The sequence below is a fragment of the Saimiri boliviensis genome, chromosome 7 (assembly GCF_048565385.1).
Source record: "Saimiri boliviensis isolate mSaiBol1 chromosome 7, mSaiBol1.pri, whole genome shotgun sequence".
Taxonomy (NCBI): domain Eukaryota; kingdom Metazoa; phylum Chordata; class Mammalia; order Primates; family Cebidae; genus Saimiri; species Saimiri boliviensis.
The window spans coordinates 115,641,486-115,659,154 of NC_133455.1; the positions used below are offsets into that span (position 1 = coordinate 115,641,486).

General features: G+C 35.3%; 1 protein-coding gene across 7 annotated transcripts in view; it reads right to left on the reverse strand.

Moving 5' to 3' along the window:
- ATF7IP (activating transcription factor 7 interacting protein) overlaps positions 1-17,669 on the reverse strand; it is a 134,844-nt gene that overhangs the window by 56,965 nt on the left and 60,210 nt on the right. For 6 of the 7 annotated variants that reach the window (XM_003934544.3, XM_074403262.1, XM_074403263.1 and 3 more), the window contains exons 2-5: positions 15,706-17,267; positions 7,246-7,332; positions 5,372-5,517; positions 3,480-3,617 (exon numbers count right to left, since the gene is read on the reverse strand). In XM_003934544.3, the coding sequence (XP_003934593.1) occupies positions 3,480-3,617; positions 5,372-5,517; positions 7,246-7,332; positions 15,706-17,260 (1,926 nt within the window). In that variant the 5' untranslated portion in view covers positions 17,261-17,267. Of the gene's footprint in view, positions 1-3,479; positions 3,618-5,371; positions 5,518-7,245; positions 7,333-15,705; positions 17,268-17,669 lie in introns of those variants that run through there. The other variant, XM_010345112.2, reaches the window with a different exon arrangement.

Genomic DNA, 17,669 nt, shown 5'->3' on the forward strand with positions numbered 1-17,669 from the left:
TACTTCATACCATTCAGATGTTATAATTAAAAAATAAAAGTAAAAATAAAATAACAAGTGTTGGTGAGGATGTGGAAAAAATGGAACTCTCACACATTGCTGGTGGGAACAGAAAATGGTATAGCCACTATGAACACAAGTTGGGTGATTCTTCAATAAGTTAAAGAATTACAATATGGCCCACAATTCACACCTAGTTATTTGCCTAAAAGATTTGAAAATAAGTATTCAAACAAATACTTGTATACAAGTTCAAAGCCGCATCATTCACCATAGCTAAAAAGTAGGAACAACTCAAAGGCCATTCAATGGATGAATGTATAAACAAAATGGAGTATTATTTCGCCCTAAGAAAGAATGAAGTACATGCTACAAACACGGATGAAGCTGGAAAACATGCTAAGTCAAAGAGGCATATGAAATAAGCAAAATAGGTAAATCAATAGAAACAGCACATTAGTGGTTGCCAAAGGCTTAAGAGGAAAAGAAGAGTGAGTGTTTAATAGGCAAAACGTTTCCTTTTGAGTTGACAATAATGTTTTGAAACTAGATATAGTGGTTGTACAAAACTGTGAATGTACTAAATAATAATGAATTACACACTTTAAAACAGTCTGGTATCTGAATTTTATTTCCATAAAAAAACAACGTATTGGAACAAGACAGAAAGAGATGGGAATTAAATTGGGCTTGGTAACATAAACAGCAAAGTGAGGGCACATGATTATGGGTGAATGAACAGGGGAAACAATATGAAATCAAAAGGCTGATATCAAAATACAATAAACATTAATAGTACCTTGCAGGACAGTAAAGCAATTGGTGGATATCAAAAAAAGTGAATTAAAAACTAAGATTAAATTTAAATTTTTTTTTTAATGAATATTAGTTTTACTGGTACACAAGTGAGGAACTTGGACTACAAAGAGAATGAAGTAATCAGTGTTTTAGAAAGATTAGTACCATGCTTTGGAAAGACAAGCAAAAACTTAAAAACTAATACCAGAGTGTTCATATTAAAGGTGTTACTATAATCAATGAACTGGCTAATGATGGCCTAATGAAAAGTGAAAAGAATTGAGGGAGATTTTTTTTTCTAGGAAATAATCAAGTTGAAACTTGGCAATTCACTGTGTATATAAAATGACTGATGGGGATCGGTTTCCAAGAATTCTAGAGCTGTCAATAAGAGGAACAGGAACAATGTGAAGATTTTCCTTCAAGAGTTTTCCAAGAATTCAGAAATCTTCAGTAAGAGGAACATTTGCAGAGAAGATGACTGGCTTGGCATTAGAAAGATTCAGAGTCTGGACTACAAAGCAACATCTAAGTACAAATTTAAATGTTAAGAAAGCTGAATTGCACCTTATGTCTGAGATGATAGGTGTCAAAACCTCAGGTTTCTGTTTTGTTTTGTTATTTATTTTATTTATTTATTTATTTATTTATTTGTTTGTTTGTTTGTTTGTTTTGTAGACAGTCTCACTCTGTTGCCCAGGCTGGAGTACAGTGGCATAATCTCAGCTCACTGCAACCTCTGCCTCCCGGGTTCAAGCAATTCTCATGCCTCAGCCTCCCAAGTAGCTGGTACTAGAGGCATGTGCTACCACACCCAGCTAATTTTTTGTATTTTGAATAGAGATGGGGTTTCACCATATTGACCAGGCTGGTCTCAAACTCCTAGAGTCAAGAGATCCACCCACCTTGGCCTCCTAAAGTGCTGGGTCACAGGCATAAGCCCCTGCACCGAGCCAAAAACTTAGGTTTTAACCACACAATTTCATAGTTGCACCCATGGGTGTGACGAGAAACAATGAATAATGTTATTCTTTTAAATCTTCAGGCATTTTCAGATTTAATTCAAAATTTGAAACAGTACTAGCAAAATAGAGTTTAATAATTAGATAGGTCAGGTGCGATGGCTCATGCCCGTAATCCCAGCACTTTGGGAGGCTGAGATGGGAGTTCAGACCAGCCTAGGCAACAAGACAAAAGGAGCCCAGGAGTTCAAGACCAGCCTAGGCAACATGGCGAAACCCCATCTCTACAAAAAACACAATTTGGCTCCTGCCTATAGTCTCAAGTACTTGGGAGGCTGAGATGGGATGATTGCTTGAGGCTGGGGGCAGAAGCTGCAGGGAGCTGAGACTGTGCCACCATACTCCAGCCTGGGCAACAGAGTGAAACCCTGCCTCCAAAAAAAGAAAAATAACACTATCATTATAGAAAGATCTGCTAAAGGCGAGAAGCAGAACTAGTGGATTCCTAAATGGTTCACTACAAAATTAATACAAAGACTTTATATTACATGAAACAAAATTAACAGTATGAAACCTAGAAAATAACTTTGAGTCTGGGAGGTACACTTAAATTCTAATCATATTTAACTAAAATTTCATTCATAACTGAAAAAGTGATTTAACTTCGATGGACCACTTTCCCCTCATTTGCAAAATAAGGCCCTATACATGGTTTATTACTCAGCATCTTTGGACTATGCTCATATATAAAATAGCCCAATAGGAATCATACACTTATTTATGACAGAATGAATGTATTGATTCAAATACCAGCTTTTTAGCTTTTAAATAAAGTAGATTACTATAGCACACTACTATGTGCTCATTTCAGCTCATCAGAAGCTCGGTATATGTTAAAATATAGTTGTACTTAATAAAACATGAAAAGTAGAAAGTAATAAATACGTGTTAGTAAACTAACATCTTTAAAACATAAGGTCCATGAAAGGAAGCAGATTAACATAAAAAGAATCCCTAACAAGTATTATTTGGTATTTATTATAGCATGCTAAATGGCAGACTTTCTTCAGTGAGTGGGAAAAAAATTATGAAGCACGAAGTTAGATCCAGTAACTTCTGGGCCTCTGTTATGGTTTGAACTATGTCCCCTGAAGGTTCATATATTGAAGTCTGAACTTCCAGTATTTCAGACTGTGACCTTATTTGTAAAGAAGGTCATTGCAGAGGTAATTAGTTAAGATGAAGTCATACTGGAGTATATTGGGCCCCTACTCCAATGACTCACGGTGTCCTTGTAAAAGGGGGAAATTTACAAACACACACACATACAATGACAACACCATGTAAAGGTATAGCCAGAGATCAGGGTGATGTTTCTACAGTGCCAAAGACTGTCCGCATACCAACAGAAGCTAGAGTGAAGGCATAGAACAGATTCTTCCTCACCGCAAAGCCCTCAAAAAGAATCTATACTGTTGGCACCTTGACCTTCAACTTCTAGCCTCCAGAACTGTGAGGCAGAATACTTCTACTACTGTTTAAACCACTCAGTTTATTGCACTTTCTTTACAGCAGCCCTGGTAAACTAAAACAGACTCCTTTTACTTCTTATATTTAGAATTTCAATGTATTTTATAGTCAATTTCAAATATAAATCCCAGAAAATAAGTTATAAAAACAATGACACAAGGAGTATACAATTCAAGTCAATGTACAAACCTGTAGTTCCGTAAGAACTGTTTTATGCCTCTTATTACATTCAATCTTTTCCACTCGTGTTTTCAATTCTGCCAAAGTCTTATCAAATACAGCACACTGCAGCGCACACAATTTTTCTTCCAGCAACCACTGTATAACCTAAAGAAACAAATATTCCTTCATTATGCCAAGAAGGCATTCCAGCAAGCAATAAACAACAAATATTCTTAACTGCCAAGATAGAAATGATAAATTAACCAATTTAATGAATAATACATGCTAGAATCTGTAACACAATACCATCTGCTGAAATCCTCTACTTCTATATATATATAATCTACTTCAAGAGGGTAATACATACTAAAAATAGAAAATTTCCAAAGAGTAAAATTTGAAAATAATTTGAAGTTTTAGTATTTTGTCCCCATATACCCTCCGTACCATGCTCACAGCACTTAAAGGAAACCACTTAAAGGACCAATTTTTAGAACTTCTAATCTGTTACAATTACTGATTTTTGTGAGAAGCATTAAGAATGACACTCTAACACTGAATTCTATTAACACTTCTAAATGCCTATTTAAAATTTCCATATTCTCAATATGCGTCCACAACAAACAAGACACTGGTACATACCCATGGACCATACTTGAGTAACACTGTTCAAAGAAGTAAACTCTCAGGACCCATCCGTTTTCAAAATTATTTCACATAGCTACCTTCATAATTCTAACAGCTCTATAACAAAGACTGAATAAGTATCATTATCCGTATGTCAAATAAAAAGAAACTGGGGTGGGGGGAAGCACTGGGAGTTTTTACTGCCTATTTCTTTTTCTACAAAGTACAAATAATTGTATCTTACGGAAAGAATTTTGGTCTAAAACATTTATTATAAAATGTCATCCTTAAATATATAAGACCTTGAAAAACTAGTTATCACCAATGTTTAATATTCCTCTCTAAAAAAAAGCATTTGTACAAACATTTGTGAACACATGTTGAAAAACATAAAATACTGAATATTTTCATTATTTCTATCTCTAGTCAAACAGATGTAGGGAGAATTTCAAAGTCTGTACTTTAAATATTCCTTTCTCTAGTCCTTCTAAAGCTCTGTCTCTACCATTTTTATACTAACCCTAAAGTACACAATAAAGAGTTTAGAATGCACAGGCTTATAACCATGAAACCAGCTTTATAAAGATTAAAATGTTTATATTTAAAACTATAAAATTTCCTTTTCACAATAAGATTACGTTCCATATGAGAAAGAAAGAAAAGCTGAAAAACAACATTCTGTTTTGTTACCAAAGCAAATAAAGAAAAATGTCATCTTCTCTCCCTTCCATTTTGATAATCATAACCATCTTTTAAAAAAAAGATGTCACCAAAAATAAGTCAGAAGAAATTTTAAAAATAAATTATCAAGAATGGTAATAGACTTTTTAATTAACTTATTTATTTTTAAAATGAAGTCTTGCTCTGTTGCCCAGGCTGGAGTACAATGGGATGATCTCAGCTCACTGAAACCTCCACCTCCTGGGTTCAAGTGATTCTCCTGCCTCAGTCTCCCAAGCAGCTGGGATTACAGGCACCCACCACAACATGCAGCTAATTTTTGTATTTTTAGTAGAGATGGAGTTTCACCACGTTGGTCAGGGTGGTCTCAAACTCCTCACCTCAAATGATCCGTCCACCTCAGCCTCCCAAAAGCCTGGGATTACAGGCATGAGCCACCCACCACATCTGGCCAGTAATCGGCTTTACAAGCTCAACCACTTTCTTTAAATTCTTTCTTTATATGATAAACCAGATTATGTCAATAAAACACAGAATACTGTCAAAACCTTGGAAGAAGACAGTGGTATTATTTATTCAATATGATTTATAACTTATAATCTACACAATACCTTTTGAAGTTTCTGGTTAATATCTCCTTTGGCTGTAATCTTTACTTGAAATTCTGCCTCATATTCTTCTTCCATATATCGACGACGTTTAGACTGTATATTGTCCATGTCTTCTGATTTAGAACGTTTTCGTCTGGAAAATTCATCTGAGAAGAAAAACCACAATGATCACACTCGGGTGTTTTTCTTATAGCACTTAATGCATATTATCGATCCTCAGCAAAACATTGTTTCTATCAAAATACAGTTTTCAATCAACTATTTTGTAAATTGTTTTGGAGATTAGAAAAGTGGGTATATAGCTTTTAGCTTAAAACTTCAAATGACTGTCAATATACTAAGTAAGAACCTCCCAATGGTCAAGCAATGCACACTGTGAACACAGAATTTCCTTGAAATCTTCATATTAGGAAGGAGAACTGCCTAACAATTGTGTCATGAAGAAGGTAGATGAAATCATCTCATATTCATTCCTGTAACTAAATGTCACAGTGCACATAAATGCTCTGCCAAAATATAGTATTCATTCTCATGTCAGAGTTTTAACTATACACAGCTTTATTTCTTTTTCCTCTGTAAGTTTAAGAAAAAATTCTTAATCATCAGCCTTACAAAACTAGCACAGTAATAGTTATTCTTAACATATCCTAATCAATTTCAAATAAAAATAAAATTAATGTCATTAGAAGCATTTATAAAAAATACAGACCAAAAGACTTCGCTTAGAAAATTTGTTTCAAATACTCTTAATATTCTGGAATCATAAGCAAATAGTATTTGGTTTCTTCTTCAATAACTAAAAAAATTAAAATACTACTCTCTCCACACTTTTTAAACACAAATGCTTTTATGTGACCATGCCTATCCCACTCTGTATCACTCTATATTTGTATCTATGTGCCTACTTTTTAAATCCACTCAATTACATAATTTATCTTATAATTGTAACTTACCCACAGTCATATCTGGAGAGCAGCATGACAGGAGAGTTACAGAACCCAGCTTTCTTGACTCCTAGTCCAGTGATCTCTCTTCCCAAATCTAAGGACACTCAGTCCATCATTTCCCCCCGCTTCCCACAAAGCTAAAAAAATCCCTCCCTTTCTTTGTTCCTCCTTCTCTTCTTTTATTCTTTCTCTTTTTTTTTCTCTCTCTCATTTTCTTTCTCCCTCCCTCCTCCTCTCTCTCTTTTCTTTTCCTTTTTCTTTCTCTCTCTCTTTCTCTTTTTCACAAGGTGTCACTCTGTCACCCAGGCTGGAGTACAGTGGCTCAATCACTGCTCACTGTAACCTTGAATTCCTGGACCCAAGCAATCCTCCCACTGTAGCCTCCCAAGTAGTTAGGACTAGAGGTGTGTGCCACCATGCCTGGCTTTTTTTCGTAGAGATAGGTTCTTGCTATGTTGCCCAGGCTGGTCTTGCATTCTCAGCCTCAAGCAATCCTCTCATCTTGGCCTCCTAAAGTGCAGGTGTGAGTCACTACATCTGGCCTCATAAAGATAAAGAACCTTAAGTAGACTAAAATACACCCTTCGATTCACTTATATTAGCCCATAGAAAATTCTTGTAGTTTCATTCTCTAAACATAAATCTAAAGCTATTTATCTCAAAACACTTAGTACCTTAGCAAATTTTAAGCTGAATCTTTCTGTGGAACAAAAAAAGTATAAACAAACAAAATAAAATATTAAGGTATATGAAGTATACTTTCGGAAATCCTTCAGTTAGCATCAACAAAATGAAAATTGTAGGTAACTTAAGTTGCAAAATTTTACAGTCACTTCATGGGCAAAAAAGAATATTCCATGGTTGCAAATACAGAAACAAAGAATTATTATTTTTCAAACAAGTTCAAGTTTGTTTATACATGCATACTTTTCTCAGAAGGTCTTTCATCATCTTCATGTGTTACTTGCTCTTCTTCCTCAGGTTTGTTGTCCTTTTCATTACTTTCTACTTCTGCTGTTAACAAATATAGAAAAGGAAATCTTACTTGTACTGGAATTCATAACAGCTCACTAATTTACATTTTTAGTCACTATCCAGTTACAAAACTAACCTTTTATAAAATCAGAGTCCCAAAATGTAAAATTTTGGGAAGAAAAAAAGAGGAATAGGAACTGGTAGAATGAATGATCAAGTCTACATTCAACTGTTCAGCAATTCAGAACAAATTCCACACAGGATTTAATCTTAATATAGATTTTAAGTAATTTTAAAAAATTATTTAGTAATTTTCTGTCACCAATAACATTAATAAAATGTGAAAACAACTGTTGTAGAGCATTTTGATTCCTTTACATTCAGTAATTAAAATAGTGGCCATATGATTACCATAAAAATTCCAAACTACCGGAAAATTCAAAACACCTAATATGTTGAACATACAGGTTGAATCATTAAGTTACTTTAATTCTTATGGAAGAGAGAGTTCATAAATAAGGAATAGAAAGGCTATCCCAAATATAATAAAATCTTTAAGTATATACCTACTTTGATAACAGTGCCAACAACTGAGCTAGGTGCTTAATAGCTATTACATAGTCACAATATAATCTCAAACTATAAACTGTATTTTTTGTCATGAAATTGATGAGGAAAACATTCAGAAGGGTTAATTTTTTTTTTTCTTTTCTTTTCTTTCTTTTTTTCCTTTGAGATGGAGTTTTGCTGTTGTTGCCCAGGCTATATAGTGCAATGGCGTGATCTCAGCTCACTGCAACCTCTGCCTCCAGGGCCCAAGCAATCCTCGTGCCTCAGCCTCCCGAGTAGTTGGGATTACAGGCACCTACCACCATGCCCGGCTAATTTTTTGTATTTTTAGTAGAGATGGGATTTCCCCATGTTGGGCAGGCTGGTCTCCCAACTTCTGACCTCAGGTGATTCGCCTGCTTTGGCCTCCCGAAGTGCTGGGATTACAGGCATGAGCTACAGCGCCTGGCCCAGTGGGGTTAATTTTCATGAGTACAAGAGCTAAATATAAATTAAACCAGAAGAGTTAATTTTCATTAGTCATATAAAATATAAAGCCAAGTACAATAGCTAAATATAAATTAACCCAGAAGGGTTAATTTTCATTAGTCATATAAAATGTAACAACTGAAGAGTGCTGCCAAAAGATATTGCTAAAAATGTCTACACGATTATATTAAATAAAATCCAAGAGGTACCAGAAATGTTCTTTTGGTCAATCAATAAATGCCTCTTCAACTAATCTACTCTTTAAATGAGAAATAAGAGAGCTACAAAACAACACTAAGATGCTTGACTTCTATTTTTCCCCCTTACGTCATTGCATCTTGCTTCTCAGTGGCTTCAATTAAGCATGCTATGTTTCATCATGTTCTACTAATAGTAAATAAGCAATCATAAAGTATATAAAGATTCTAATATGACATTTCTTCTCCAATCATCAGAGTTTTTAATCACAACAGCCCTAATAGCAAAAGTCAAGATTTAAAAAATTTTAAAAGCTATTTTAGGTGAAAATAGGCAGAGATGAGGATCATTGACAAATATCTATTAAGGGGCTAGAAGCATTTTTTTCACTCTAAGATAAACAATAAGCTAACACAGTACACAGGATTACTAAAACTATTTTTGAACTTTAAAATAAATTATTTGAAAATTAACTTTCCATTTACTATCCTTCGCTAATTTTAAGTGTTTTAAGACCTCATCTCTCAACCTCAGTTTCAATGAAATAAAAATTTGTTTGCTTTCTTATAAACAGATCAAAAACTCAGTATAACACATTTTTTTCTATATATATTTTTCCATTGCTTCCTGTTTAATACTGAGTATTGGTAACTCCTGAGCTTCCTAGTTCCCAGAGTTTCCAGAGAGACAGAGTAACTGGGTTGCTTGAGATAAAAGGTTTAGATAGTCTTTATTCATAGTCTTTATTCAGCAACAACTCACATCACAGAAAGCACAAAATTAGCCATGGCTCCAATTAGGGTAACTCCAAGCCAGAGACGCAGAACACAGCAGAGTAAATTGGCCTGGTTTGGTTTGCCTCTTTTATACACATGTTAAGTTTTCTCTCCATAAGTCAAGCTCAGCTTGAGATTTCTTCTTTTTATTCAAAAACCTCCTTCTATCACCCAACCCCAGTTTCCAGATATGCCTAGAAGATATTACTGGATTCCCATAACTTAAAATACTTAGGATTCACAGAATTAAAATATATGTTAAGAGTTTTATGTAACAGACAAAACTTGGGATTTAAAAAATGGTATTAACAGATTGTACATAGAAGTGTAAGGCCTTATATTCTTTGATTTTGTCCCCAAAGCCTGAAGGAAAACTGATAATGGGTCTCCTTCAACCCAGAGTAATAATCAGAGGTCCCTGGTACATGGACAATTTTAGAAGTAATTTCAGGTAGTTCCTGGGACTCCCGAAACTCATCCAAATAAGTTAAGAATGTCTTTTTTACAATCTTTCCTTACTCACAGATAAGTTTCTGTTATAATTACTCTGATTTTCTTGAGTATAACCTCATCACAATTTGGCAAGTTCTCAGTTTTATGTGTGATATTCTTTCCTTTCAAGCAGACTAGACAGTAAGCTCACTGAGGGAAGGTATCAGATCTCATAATTTTGGTAATCCCAAAAACTTTTGAGAAATAGCTGAGACAAATTAGATGTTTAATACTTATCAGATGACTATTACCTTTAACAAATTTCTGTTAAGTAAAGGCAGAAAAGTGTATTTTTAAAGGATTACAAAATAGAATTTACACTACGGGACTTAGTTTCCCATTGCAGAAGTATACTTTAAAGAACTTTATTCTAAGGAAAAATGGACAAAAACCATTGCCTTAGATCAGAGATTGTCAAATCTTTTCTGTAAGTGGCCAAAAAATAGGTATTTTCAAACTTGTTAGCCACCCTGTCTCTGACACAACCTCTTAATTCTGCACTTGCTGCAGGAATCAGCAATAAGTGCTATGTAACATGTAAAGAAATTATCATAGCTATGTTTCAATAAAACTTTGTTTACAAAAACAGGGCTCACAGACCAGTCTACCAATTCCCTGCTTTAGATTACTGGCTCCATGAAAATATTTATAACAAAACAAGAAATTCCTACAGACTAATTAAAGATAATAACCATTAGAAAAATGGGCAAGGGGGATGAACAGGCAATTCATAAACAAGAAACTACAAAAGGCAAATGAACATAAAAAGATTCTCAACTTAACAAGGCCTATCAGAAAAATGAGTCATGACTGGTAATGTGACTTTTCCAGACATTTTTAGTTTTATTTAATCAATACAGAGTGGCAAGTAATAGCTTCTATGTGAATTTTTGCACTCTTTTTAAAAGCAAAACTTAGTGGGGGAAAGTTACAATTTATTATCTCCAATTCTTCCCCTCAAATTCTCTCTTTTCAAACTGTATCAGGTTTTCCACTCCAGCGTTCACCAAAACTGCCCCTTGTAAAAGTCACCAATGATCTCCAGGTTGTTAAACACTTCTCTTCATCTTATGAGCACACACAGCAGCATCTGATATAGTAAACAGTTCCCTTTCTCCCTCCTCAAAACAGTGTCTTTACTTGGCTTCTGAAACACCAAAATCTCTCCATTTTCTTCCTACCCCAGGAGCTGCTCTTTCTCGGCTCCTTTGTTGGTTCTTCCTTATCTCCCAAACCACTAAACAATGAAATGCCAAAAGCTCAGTTCTTGAATCTTTTCTCCATGTATACTCACTCTGAGCTGATTTCACCTTGTCACCTGACTTCAACTAACAGCTACATACTACCTACTATATTTTTCTAATACAAATCAAGTCACTGATCTGAAATCCAGACTTACACATCTAACTCGGACAACAATACTCATCTGAAAATGATCTTCCTCCTATACTCCTCCTTCCAAAATCTACTTCATCTTTGGTCTTCCTCAACTCTGAAAATAAAAATCTGCAATTTGCCCACTTGTGTATAGAACTAAGAAGCTCCACAAAGAGAAGCCAACTACAATACAGTAGCTAAATATAAATGGATTGAGATGATAAAGAATTTTAACTGAACACAACTATGACAAATTATCAGTAAATTGACTAAATCATGCCAATTCTATCAATACTAACCTAAGCAAAAAAAGAAGAAAGTCCCAAATTCTAGTCTAAGGTAATTATCCTCATTAGAATCAGTTTATGTTTGTTTTATTTATGTTAAAGATCCAATGAACAAGGGGAAGAAAATATCAACCAGATTTTTTTTTAATCTGAAATAAAATCTGCAAGGAAACTATGTCAATATTTAATGTAAGCTCTGGTTCATTCTAAAACAGACTCTTCTCTTCAAAAATCTTACATTTAAGAAAAAGCAGAATGTGGAGAAGGCCTATCCCTATTTTTCCACAAGAAATAGAATGAGAAGGACCAAAAAAGAGAAGACAGAATGCAGTAACCTAAAAGCTACTAAAAGCTAAGGAGAGTCTCAAGACAGAAGGACTATTATTAAGAGCACATCCAAGTATGGAAGAACAGATAAAACAAAGAACGGATGTCCCCGGATTTAATAACACAGTCACCAATATCATTTCACTGAGAAAAATTAAAACTGGGGAAGCTAGCAAGGCAGAAATCAAAATCCAGTTAAGAGGAATGGTTAAGAGAAGAAAAAATGGTGCTAGCTTTGTTAATATAACTTGAAAAATGGCTCTGAAAGAGAGTAATTAGTAGCTAGAGGAAAGTATATGGTATGGAGATGCAAATCCTCTAGTGTTTGAACATTTCCAGGGAGATAAATCTTTATTTTACTATTCTCCTTAAACAGACTATCATTTTAATAATTTAGTGAGTTATCAGTTATAACAGAACTATGCCACAATTCAACAGTGTCTCTAGGCTTATTAAGGTATATATGCAACACTTTTTTACTTCTTTCTTCTACTTTCGGAAAATTAAAATAGCTTTTCTATTTGCTTTATTATCTTTCATTATTTTTTGTTGCTGTTAATGCTCAACATAACTGCTATATTTAAAATATTTGCTAAACAAGTGACTGAAATGATAGAAAGGTTATGCTATTTTCCTTTTTTTTAGTACACTCATAGATGTTAGTAGCTAAAAGGAAGAGCACTATTGAAGCCAGACTTCAGTATTTCAGGTAATAATTCTGTGTTCTGAGTACATTAAAAATTAGTCAAGAATAAAGGCATTTATTTAAGTAACATTTCAGCAGGTGTACTGTACAGCAAGATAAAGGACATACAACAGATTCTGCCACCATAAAAAGAGAACAGAGTATAGTTTAAGAACCAATTAAGAAACCTTTCTTAAATAGAAAATATACAAAATTACCTTTAGAGGAAGGGGAAAAGATACAGAATAAAAGCTTAGTTATGAACCAAGAAATTAAATCTATCATGAAAATTTGCCCTGCTAATAGCATACCATCAGATTAAAGGCAAGTAATCAATAATATTCCCAACTTTGAATTTTCAAAGTATGCAACTTGCAATACTTAATATTCATCTCTCAGCACTTAAATGCCTTGTGTGGGATGACCTCCAATATAAAGATTCTGACTTAAAGGTCAGATGTATAAACTCATTAAATCATAAGTTGCAATTTGATTTTTTAACTTTCATACACAGACTTAAAAAAAAAAAAACTTACAAGGCTTTTTTAAGGACTTGTCCTAGTGCCACATTCTGTATAAACACTTATTGAATGGATGAAGTTCATTCTCAAGACTGTCACCTATTATCTTTCCAAAATGTAAATTTCATTTTCCTCTGCTTGAAGTCCTTTATTGGCATTCCAATGCTATCATAAAGCTTTAGCATTATAATCAAGTTCCTTGATGATATGCTTCTCTTGTATTATCTATTATTTATTCACTTTACAAATATTTACTGGCACTTACTATGTGCCAGGCACCGTTTTGGCCGGACGATGCTGACTCAGAGCAGGAGTAACAGCGGTTGTGAAATGGATCCTAGATCTATTAAGATAGTAAGTAGTACCAACAGAATTTCCTGGTGGACTGAATATGGGATGTGAAAGAAAAAATAAAAATGGTTCCAAGGTTTCTGGCCTGAGCAAGTAGGATAGAGCTGCCATTGAAAGGAATTAGACTTGGCCAGGTGCAGTGACTCACACCTGTAATCCCAGCACTTTGGGAGGTCGAGGTCGATGAATCATCAGGTCAGGAGTTCAAGACCAGCCTGACCAACATGGTGAAGCCCTGTCTCTACTAAGAATACAGAAATCAGCTGGGCATGGTGGTGCACGCCTGTAATCCCAGCTACTTGGGAGGCTGAGACAGGAGAATTGCTTAAATCTGAGAAACAGAGGCTGCAGTGAGCCAAGATCGTGTCACTGCACTCTAGCCTGGAGACAGAGTGAGGCTCAATCTCAAAAAAAAAGGAATTAGACTCATTAAAATCCTATGTTACAGCAGCAGGGGCAATATAGCAAGACCCTGTCTCTACAAAAAAATTAAAACTTATTCTAAGTATGGTGGCACATGCCTATATTCCCAGGTACTCAGGAGGCTTAGGTGGGAGAATAACTTAAGCCAGAAAAGTGAAAGCTACAGTGAGCTATGATTGTGCCACTGCACTCCAGCCTGGGCAAAAGGGCAAGACCCTGTCTCACAAAACCAAAACAAAAACTCTATGTTATTGAAAGGGGCAAGATATCCCTGAATACATCTGGTGCTCTAATAAAGTTACCTTCCTCTGCACTCACAGAATACCAATTTAACATTATTACCGTACTCACAGCCTTGTATTTAATAACCTGTGATTTAATTCTTGTGTATATCTTCAAGGCAAATACTATCTTCAAATCTCTAGAACCAAGAAGGGCCTGGTCTGTCTCTTTACATAGGTTAATTGAATGCTCTTTGAAAATAAAAAGCCATCTTTTCTTTTTTTTCAGGCAGGGTCTTACTTTGTCACCCAGGCTGGAGTACAGTAGCATGACCTCAGCTCACTGCCATCTTTTTTTTTTTTTGGAGGCAGGGTTTCACTTTGTCACCCAGGCTGGAGTACAGTGGCACAATCTCGGCTCACTGCAGCCTCAACCTCCCAGGTTCAAGCGATCCTCCTACCTCAGCCCCTCAAGCATATCTAAGACTACAGACAAATGCCACCATGCCTGGCTAATTTTTGTATTTTTTTGTAGAGACAGGTCTTGCCATGTTGCCCAGGCTGGTCTCCAACTCCTGAGCTCAAGCAATCTGCCCATCTCAGCCTCCCAAAGTCCTAGGATTACAGGCATGAGCCAACACACCTGGCCAAAAAAAACAAAAAAGCTATCTTTTAGTAAGAAAAAAATCTACTTCCAAAAGCTGGTATGATATATTTGGGGAAAAACTGTCTCTGTGTCTCTTAGATCTGCCTCCATTTCTTTTTTTCTTTTAACAAATTAGACTGTTTTATGCTAGCAAGGTCACTTCTCTCATAGATGTCTAAATCTAAAAGAATGTGATATAATGAGAACAGAAAGTTATTCATGCCTTTCTCAGTCTTCCTTAGGCTGAGAAAGTTTCATACAGGGATAGTGTTTTTGAGTTGACCATGAAAGAAGGTAGAATTTTTCTCATTCTCTTTTTCTCTAGTAAAAATACAAGAGATGGGAGAGACAGGTACTGAACAAATCATAAAGTTAATATACCTTTTACATAAGGAGTTTGAAATCAACCTAAAAGTAACAGAAATCTAACAACATAGAGGGACAATATCAAGTAAGAGAAATGGTTTATAGAGAGCTCATGTAGAAAATGAGGAGGAAGAGAATAGGTTGGGTAGAACCAAAAAGGCTGAGGAAGGAAATGGGTGAAGTGTCTATCATATAGAAAATCAAGCTTTAAGGTTTTTGGCTTACAACAATGGTGGTGTCATTCCCTGGACAAAGATATTAAAGAATAGGATTTCATTGAGAATATTAAATAAAAATATAATTTGTTATGCTTGAAGCAAATAGAATAAACTATTAGGCTTTTAGTTTTAAGTTATCTGTTCACTAAATTATACCAAGAAAGAACCACTGCTACAACGTCAGTCAATTATGTACTGACTTAAATTGTTATCTCAGTGTTATGGTGCTCTACTTCATCTCTATTTCCAGACTATAAGGGCATATTTTCTACTTACTTTATCTCCTTTCTTAGTACTTAGCACAATGCCGCTCACAGAGGAGACACACTGTAATTCTGAATTCTATGAAATTAAGACATCTTTCTATAGCGTCATCACTATTTTCAACTTTCTCTGCAGCTAAAATAAATTTAAAACATGATAATGTTTTATTAAACAGTTAATTAAAGTCGATACAAATCTTTAAAATTTAAATTATATGCTAACCTGGAGAGCACGTTTCATTTTGTGATATAACTTCAGACTCATCTTTTTCACCTGAAATGTCCTCTTCATCAGAGAGGACCAAAAAGGCTTCTTTTGGCAAACTCTCACTACTTTCTTGTTTAGATGGTGAACCAAAAGAACTTTCCATCTTCTCTTCCAAATCTGGATTTGTCTCATCAATTGGAAGGAGAGATGCTTTAGAAAAGCAAGTAAGTTCATCCTCAGAAGGTGCAAGCTTTTCCAAAATAGGAATGATTTCATCTGTCTCCATAGAGTCTGTATTTTCTAAGATATTCTCACTTTTGTCATCTTCTGTAACATTTTCACTAATGCTTCCTACAAGATCTGCAGAATTTTCATCTTCGTTCTTTTCAACTTGGTCAATTTCCATACTGCTAGATATAGCATCTTCTCCAAGAGCAAGCTCTGTGATAGTATCTTCCTCTACCTTCTTTTCATTTTCAGGAGGTCGATCTGAACAAATAGTTGTATCATCTGTTTCTAGAGTTTCTTCATTAGTGTCAATATTACTATCAGCTTTATTTTTCTCATCCAATGAGTCTTTACTCTGAATTTGCTCTAACTTTTCATCATCCCCATTTTTTTCAAGAAAATCACCATCTTTATTGCTACTTGGTTCTATATTGTCAATTTCAGGAACTGGTTCACAAACTGGTACAGAACTTGGTTCAAAGGTACGATCAAAGGCTGATTCAGAAGTCAGCTCATCAGAGGCCAATTCACCAGTGGCCAAATCATCAGAGGCCAGTTCACTAGAGGATAGTTCACCAGAAGCCAGATCATCAGAGGCTGGATCAATGGAAGCTTGTGCTCCGGAAGCCAAATCAACAGAAGTTATTTCACTAGAAGCTATATCATCAGAGGCACAATCACCAGAAATGGGTGCAACAGAGACTGGTTCACCTGGGAGGGGATCACTAGAGGTGGGAGCACCAGAGGAGAGATCAGAGGTGGCATCAGCAGAGGTGGCGTCACCAGAAGGGACATCATCAGAAGGGGCATCACCAGAGGCAGCATCACTAGAGGAAGGATCGCTAGAGGTGGGATCACCAGAGGCGGGATCATCAGAGGTGGAATCACCAGAGGCCAGTACTCCAGAGGCTGGATCTCCAGCATCCAGATCACCAGGGGCTGGATCACCAGAAACTGGTTCAGCAGTCAGTTTAGACTCTGGTTCTAGAGTTACATTATTGGGAGACAAAGGTTCAGAATTTAAATCATCATCCTGCTTGTTTTTTACATTAACACTTAGGATACAGGGTGTTTCTTTCCATTCTGTTTTACTTTCTTCAGGATCAAAACAAATCTCTTCAATGCCATTCACCTCTTCCTTGTCTTTAATGTAATCCACATTTTCCAAAGGTGAGGTTGGGTCCAAATCTCCATTTTCATGGTTGCCATTTAACAGCTTGACATCAGTTTTCAACAGTTCTTCTTTAACCTTGTATACCGCTTCAAGTTGCTGACGATCACTCACTCGCATCGTTTTTCGAGCCTTAAAGACTTTTTTCTGAGGTTCTTCTAAACTTTCCATTTTGAATCTTTAAGAAAAAAGAGAAAGAGTTTAATCAGTGAAATAGAAGCCACTTAACCTAATACATACTGCTCTTAGAAGCAAGCAGCACACTTCATGAAATGTTTAAATAAAGACATAGAAAACTTCCTCCTTGTTGTATACTAATTTTCATATTTACTGCATCTGTGTAATACAAAATCGATAATGGCTATACTTTACTAGAAAATCAACTAGAAAGCATTGGGGGAAAGGGGACAAGTTTTCATTTTCAATATGGAATTCACAGAATATGGAGATGTATAAGCAAAAAAAAAAGTACCTGAAGAAAATGAAAAATAAAAATAAAAGTTTAGGAATAAAAACAGTAGGGAAGTAACAGATATAAAGGAAAAAGGAGGAATAATTAAGAAATATGTAAGGAAAGATT